The 7,654-nt window shown below is 36.0% G+C and overlaps 1 protein-coding gene and 1 non-coding gene across 2 annotated transcripts; both read left to right on the forward strand.

Moving 5' to 3' along the window:
• Window positions 1–737: 737 nt before the first annotated feature.
• TRNAF-GAA lies at window positions 738–810 on the forward strand. The gene has a single exon. It is a non-coding gene; the product is annotated as a tRNA-Phe (tRNA).
• A 3,051-nt stretch (window positions 811–3,861) lies between these two features.
• Window positions 3,862–4,965, forward strand: LOC101300801 (LOB domain-containing protein 13-like). The gene is made up of 2 exons (XM_004294697.1): window positions 3,862–4,128; window positions 4,365–4,965. The coding sequence occupies exons 1-2, from the start codon at window positions 3,916–3,918 to the stop codon at window positions 4,800–4,802; spliced, it is 651 nt and encodes a 216-aa protein (XP_004294745.1). The 5' UTR covers window positions 3,862–3,915; the 3' UTR covers window positions 4,803–4,965.
• The last annotated feature ends 2,689 nt before the right edge of the window (window positions 4,966–7,654 follow it).

Here is a 7,654-nt window from a genome sequence, read left to right on the forward strand (position 1 = left end):
GTGTACACCTAAAGTACGTACTGATTCTTTCTGGTACTCAAGCAACATACCTAGATGCACGCATGAGAGCATGAGATCGATATTTAATTGATCGGCTCTAACATTTGGACATGGTCAAACCGTTTTGTGGTATTGGAGTTTTGGCCTTGTTAATTTAGGTTAGCAAGAGAAAGACTATATATGTGTTCATGATCAAGACCTGCTTGGACCCCTGATGAATAAGAAAGTTTCCTCGTATTAATTTTTGCATACATTGCTCTATGTACAATTGAAGAGCCCAAATTATGTGAATAGCAATTAAGGTTTAAGGTTTAGGATTTGGGTTGTAGATTATTGCACGTATACATGCTCTCAATGAGATTATACGAATGTGCATGTGTGTGTGTGTATATATATATATATATAGTAATATGGTGATGAATTACTAGCTAGTCACTATTCCACTAAGAAACAAAGAGAACCATCCTACATAAGAGCTAGCATAATCAATTTTTGGTCCTTAATTGGTTAACTAGGTAATTCTAGTTAATTTCTTAATTCCATCTGAGGCTTTAGATGATTAATTGGTATATATGGCATGGGCTGTAGCCAGACAAATAACGTTTCAGAATTTAAGTATGTTCATATGTGCTATATGTTGGGAAATCCGTGGGATTGCTCAAATTAGGGTCAAACTCTCTCTCTAGATTAGAAAAATGTACGTTGCAAAAAAGACCAAACAACACAACATGACAGTTGCGGGGATAGCTCAGTTGGGAGAGCGTCAGACTGAAGATCTGAAGGTCAGGTGTTCGATCCACCTTCACCGCATTAGACTATTTTTACGTTTACTCTTTCCCTTTTTTTTTTTTTTTTTTTTTTGGCAGAGAAGTAAACAAGGGAATGTCAAACCAAGCTAGATTAATTAGGGTAAACAAGCCAGAGTGCGAGTTGCTAGCCTCCAACTACGGGTCAAACAAGAAAACTATATATTACGTATATCATTGTCAGAACGCAAAACTCTTTTTAATTACTTAAAATAAGTAAGATTATGCCCATGTTAATTAGGTTTTCCTTAATTCCCTTCTTTACCTATAAAATTGTTAAGAGTTTTCGTCACATTTATACCATTAGTTTGGTGATTCTGTTGGCCGGGCATATATAGAAATAGAAGTTCAAATTTACTCTGAAATCTATATAGTGTAACAATTACAAAGTCCTTGACGATCGAGGAGAAACAACTCAAGCAAGTAAAGGGGAAACATTAGGAAGCCACTGGAAACTGGAATTTCTGGACTGCGGCCAGCCTAGTGAGTGAGGCTGAATAAAACGTGCAAGCTAGATTGACTAACACAAAGCAATTAGTCATCTCTAAAATGCGAGGATTCACAATTTCGAATTCACTCACACACGTACGTTGTCACAGCCGGTCATATTATATATGCCCCAAAGATTGAGACACTAACAAAATTTGCTCTATATATCTAATTACTGTACTGTAACTACTACCACTCTTTCTTTAGTAAAACGTGCAAGCTTGATTAACAAGATATGTTCATATATATAGGCCTTAATTAACAAGTATTGACTACTTAAAAATATATGCCTTAAATACCACTTTTTGAATCGTGTTGCAACAATTTTAGGACCCTAAGGAGATAATGGGGCATGTGTGGTCTAAATATTGTTGTGTGTTAGTTGATTTGTTGGTTGCTAGCTATCATCTTGCTTGAAAATTGGTTTGAATAGTTGTATATGTCATATGGTGTTGTAGACTTGTAGAAGTTTTAAACTTTGTTAAGTTAATTGGCATCCGCCTCTCTTTGGTTGGATTAAAGTCAATACCGATAGTGCATGGCAAAAGACTACAGGGAAATCTGGTTATGGTGGAATTTTTAGGGATTTTCATGACTCTTTCCTTGGTGTTTTTGCTTCAAACTTTGAAATTCCTAACTCGGTGAATGCAGAGGTTATGGCGGTTATTCAAGCTATTGAGCTGACTTGGGTTAGGGATTGGAAGAATATTTGGCTTGAGGTGGATTCAACAATTGTGCTTAATTTCTTGCGGGATCCTCATCTTGTTCCTTGGCGTTTGCGAGTAGCATGGGTAATTGTTTGCACCGCATTTCTCAGATGAATTTTCGATCTTCTCATATCTTCAGGGAAGGTAATTAATCAAGTGGTAGATCGATGCACTTGCCAATATGGGTTTGTCGATGTTTGCATTATCATAGTGGGATGAACCTCCCCACTTCATTCAGGGCATGTATCAACGAGATAAGTTCGGTCTTCCAAACTTTCGTTTTCATTGACTTGTTTTATAACGTAGTTTGATGTCTTTTGTTTGGTGTTTTAAGGTATTGGCTTTAGTGTCATCCGACTTGTTTGTAATCTTTCTTTTTTATTAATAAATTTGAGGTGAGAGAGCACTCTGCTCTACCTAGCTCCTGTTGACTAAAAAAAAAAAAAAACTTTGTACCTAAGTGTAAGGGTCACCCTTAATTAGTATATATAAGATCGATCTTTTAAAAGAAAAGAAAAGAGACAATAGAGGTTTAATTATCGTCAAATTCTAGGATACAAAAATCGTATATACAATGGTTGATACGGTATATACGTACTCATACTCTTAGTACTCTTACTGTTCTAATGATGTTAATTGGTGGGTTGGTAGGTGTGCTAACCGGCCACACGATTCTCTCTCTTGGGTGTCAAATTATTCACATCTCATTTTTGAAAATGAACTAGATTTACTTTCTTATTTGCGATATTATTTATTTTTATTCGTTTATGTGCATGTGGATACGTATTTATTGATTATGACTAGATGATTTACATGTTCGTTAATGCAATTAGATATCGTTCCTGTTTTTTGTCATGCGATTTTACCTTTTCGTTTACTACATTGGATTAACTTTATGGATGTGAGATTTATTTCACCAATTCTGTTTTGCTATAGCACCAGAATGTGCACTATAAAAGCGATAGCTAAGACATGCATCACGCACCAGATGTTCGAGACTTTCTCTATATTTTTGTTAGTGGACTCAATTGTTAATCTCTTTAACATTTGACGCAGCCTCTATCCTGTCTTGTTTCCCAGGTATCCCTTTTACTCTTGGTATCATGATCGAATTGCTCATATATATGGTCTCCTCGCACATTAATCGACTTGGTGGAGCTTGGTTATGAATGGCTATATATACAGTTGTGCTTGTGCATGTATGTACTTTTGAGATTAACATAAATTGTTTAACCAGCAAAAAAAAAAAAAAAAAAAAAAAAAAAAAACAATAAAATGATTTTGTATGTTCGAACTTGATCGAGAATCCTTGTGACCGTGTGATGATGGCTCTAAGTTTTTTGATGTATATGTTTGTGTGATCCATAAGTATGAAACAATGTAATTTGGAACGAAATCGACTTTACACTCACGACAACAATATAGTAAAAAAGAAACCAGAACCAATTCTATATGACCGACTTGGATAATATAATATCAGATTCTTGAACCATTTTCTCATACTCCTTTTGTTTGTTTCCAATAATAAACATTGACCTACTTTGCTTACCTTGCCTTATAAGCACTCTTTTTCTCTTTCTCAATCTTTCTTTCTTCTCTTCCTCTTGTGTCTTTGCAGCCCAGCTCAATACATGTCCAGAGACAGGTACCAATCTTAATCTGAAAATTTGACAATTAATAACGAATTCTTTTTCTTCTCGATCCCCTTTCACTTCTTGCTTTCTCTTCTTCTTAATTATTGTTTGAAGTTTGAAAGTTTTTATTTGAATCCTTAAGTTCATACATGAATTTTATTTTCCGCCTAAAATTTGGCTCGGTTTTATAGCAGGGAGATCATAAGATTGGAAGAGATTATAGGAAAGAGTATCATTAGGAGAGAAAGTGATATTCATATCACTTCTGCAGCTGATCAAATGGTAATGATGAGTCGACAGAACAACTCATTTGGTCAACTTCCTGGGATGACAACTTTGAACACAATCACACCTTGTGCTGCATGTAAGCTCTTGAGAAGAAGATGTGCTGAAGAATGCCCTTTCTCTCCCTATTTCTCCCCACATGAACCTCACAAATTTGCATCTGTCCACAAAGTCTTTGGTGCAAGCAATGTCTCCAAGTTGCTAATGGTACAGTAATAGTAATTGATTTCTGCCCAAAAACGTTTTCTTGGTTCTGCTATTTAAGCTCGATCCCGTTCAATCGTCATCGATCTGCAATATAGATCAGCCTGTGGAAAAAGGGTGCAATTTAAGATCACAAACTGAGTGAAAATAGCAAACCTCATATGCTTAAAATTAATTTTGTTGAGGAAATTTATTTAATTTAGTACATTAACATATGGTTACTTTATGCATATTTGTAGGAGGTGCCAGAAAACCAAAGAGCTGATGCTGCAAATAGTCTGGTTTATGAAGCAAACCTGAGGATAAGAGACCCTGTGTACGGATGCATGGGTGTAATTTCAGACTTGCAGCAAAAAGTTCAGTCTTTACAAGCAGAACTTCATGCTGTCAGGACAGAAATTGTGAGGTACAGATATAAAGAATTAGCAGCTAGTCAAATTCTTTCTTCTAGAGATCAGATTCATCCCCATCATGCTGCTGCTAGTTTAGTTTCTTCTGGGATGGTGTCTATTGCTGCACCACCACAACCAATTTCGACATCACTACCGGCTGTTCCTCCATCTTCGGTTGCATTTTCTTCGTCTTCTTCAACTTCAACTTCTTCTTTATATACACCCTCGACAAACACAACGGGTTATAGTTCCTTGTCAAGCGAGAACATCCCGTATTTTGATTAAAATTCAATTAGACTAGCTCGTTAGCCTATTTTTGTTTGTTAATTTTTCCCTGCTTCAAGAATAATCATGTTCGATAGAACAACAATTTGGGAGTTGAAATACTTTCCCTTTCCAAATTATAATTGATATCAGAACTGATGAAGAAGCATAAACTTGGAGTATCTAACAGCAACGAATTCTCAAATCCCCAAGTTATGACTCCAAGTTTTAAGCTCTTTCAAATGCCTTTTTTTAGAGGATTTTTTCTAAAATGAATTTGGTTCCTTAATCTCGTTTCTCATTTATATACTACTGTATCCTGTTCCAACATTATTAATTTATCTGATTAAATGCAATCTTAGTTAAGCTCACTATACATTAGGGTTTTTGTGAATATTTTTCGCTCTTCTAAATCCAGGAGTTCATGTGATTGCAAGCTCTGGAAGATTGTGAAATCTTAGTTGTGGTATATAATGGTACGACAAATCGATCTTTGATTTGGTATTTCAATTTCCATTAGGGTTTACAGATATACACGATCTGGCAAAGTTGTCGATTGCACGTGTGGAATTGACCTAAGACTTGAATGTGGTACAAGTAGAACATGTTAGTCTGTGTGCAACTGAAAACAAAGGACCTGAAACCTTATAAAAAACTAGTTAGAGGGGGACAAAAGGGGTGGTGGGATTGTGAATCCCCACGTTTGAAACTTAATCTCTAATTTGAACTGCTCTTGTTTTTTCCCATGTATTATGTTGACTAATTTTTTTTGTACAGGGACAATATATAGTAATTCTTGTACAAAAAGATCTACATATTTTACTTTTTTCATGAAAATGAAACAAAATTACAAAACAAAATATCTATGAACGTATTCCTATTTCCATTTCCAGCTGATTTAAGTGAAACATTTACGTTTACTTTTGAAGAGTTTTATTTAATTTACGGTTATTTTTGTATGTGTTTTGGGGATGATATGCATGTTATTGATCACGTTCTCAATTCTTGTAGATAATGTTTAGTGCTAACCAGTAGGTGTGTTACACAACATTATGTTTTTGATCGCGATATTGCTGATGCTGTGTAATTTTGGTGATATATGCCTTGAAGTTTCGCATTACAAATTAATTATAACAAGAGATAGAGATATCATATATGTTTCCCACAATTCTCATCGAATCATACCTATATTTATGTACGGTCAATGACAATGATTATGCCAACACATTATATATCAAGTATTAACGAAGACTTGTTGGGGTCTAGAACTTTAATTATACAAAAGTTTGACTTACCACATGATATGTTGTATAGTTATTTGTTTGTTTTTTACGGAGCGAATTCAGCGCACCATGGTTTACTTGCACCAATCACATCCATTAACGGATCAATAAACGGTGGTATAACAAAAAAGAATTTAAAAGAGCAGTAAAACCCACATGAAACCTTTTCAACCCTTCTCATCTTCCCAGAAAACCCAGTAGCTCCAGCCATGACTCCCATGTTTAATAAAACACACAGGGAACATGAATCCCATTTCTGTCCCTTTCACCCATTTCTCCCACGTGATTCATATTCATCTCAGCCATGACTCCCATTTCTGTCCCTCCCAAGATCAATCTTCTCGTTCTCATCCCCAAGAAGATCGGAGACGATATCGCCTAGGACATGAAGGTCTCCGTTGTCCGACTCGTCCCCTCCGCCGCCGCCCTCGTGATCAAGGCAGAAGCCGGTGCGCGAAGAACATCAATTTCGTTCTTAGGGAATTTTGGGTTTGGTGGATGTAGACAAAGGAACGTGTGAGATGAATCAGATCTATATCCCTTACGGGATGCTGGTGAAGAACAAGATTGTGAAAAACTTTCAGATTCTGGAGGTTGAAGACGAACCAGCAAGACCATTGGTTCTTCCTTCTTCTTTCATAGATCTGAAATTGAAAAGGAAATTTACCTTTATTTAATTTGATTAGCTGAATTTTACCTTCTTTACCATATTGACTTGTTTTTTTTTGTTTCTAATTGTCCTAACAGTGTCAGTATCAATGTTAGTGTCTTTTAAAGAGGTAGATTAAATAAACGGTCAGGATTAAATTATAACTACCGGTTCAGTTGTACCTTGGTGCATACAAGAACTTTTGTGTTTTTTGTTACAAATTTTTTAGAGGGGGATAGAGCTTCAACCCAAAATTAATTACAATAAACATACATAGAACGGTTAAGGTTAGGATGAGTTAATGAATGTCATGCATCAACTTTTTTCTAAAGTTATAATATGAATCATTAAAGTTGTCAAAAAATTAGTTACAACATTAGTACTTATGTGTCTTTAAAGTGATAATTGAGCGGAGCAGATTAAATGCACGTTGGTGCATTTGAACCACCCCATATTAGCAAACGTCCATTAGTTTCAAAAAAAATTCTAACAGCAGTAAAACTCAAGAAACAACTATTCATCTCCATCTTCCCCAAAACCAACTTCTCCAGCCATAGCACAGTAGGTCTGTAGTAAGCAATCAATCTTGCATATATCATCATTCCTTTGTATTTATACGATTCTATTTATGTACACCATTTCCAGATCTGCTTCTTCTTCCCCTGACCTTCATTGCTTCCCATTGTTTTCTAAACCCAAGAATGATGATATATATGCAAGGTTATTACTCGTCGACGAGGGTGATGACGTGGAAGATATCGGATATTTGGGAGCTGGAGAGGAAGGAGGAAGGGAAGGAGGGTCGACGAGTGAGGTGGATCTGGAGAGAGAAAGATAAGGAGCAAAAGGAGAGAGTGGGGAGAGGAAAAGGGAGGAGAGAGAGAGAGAGAGAGAGAGAGAGAGAGAGAGAGAGAGAGAGAGAGAGAGAGAGAGAGTAGAGA

Source organism: Fragaria vesca, linkage group LG3 (assembly GCF_000184155.1).
Source record: "Fragaria vesca subsp. vesca linkage group LG3, FraVesHawaii_1.0, whole genome shotgun sequence".
In the NCBI taxonomy this organism is placed as follows: domain Eukaryota; kingdom Viridiplantae; phylum Streptophyta; class Magnoliopsida; order Rosales; family Rosaceae; genus Fragaria; species Fragaria vesca.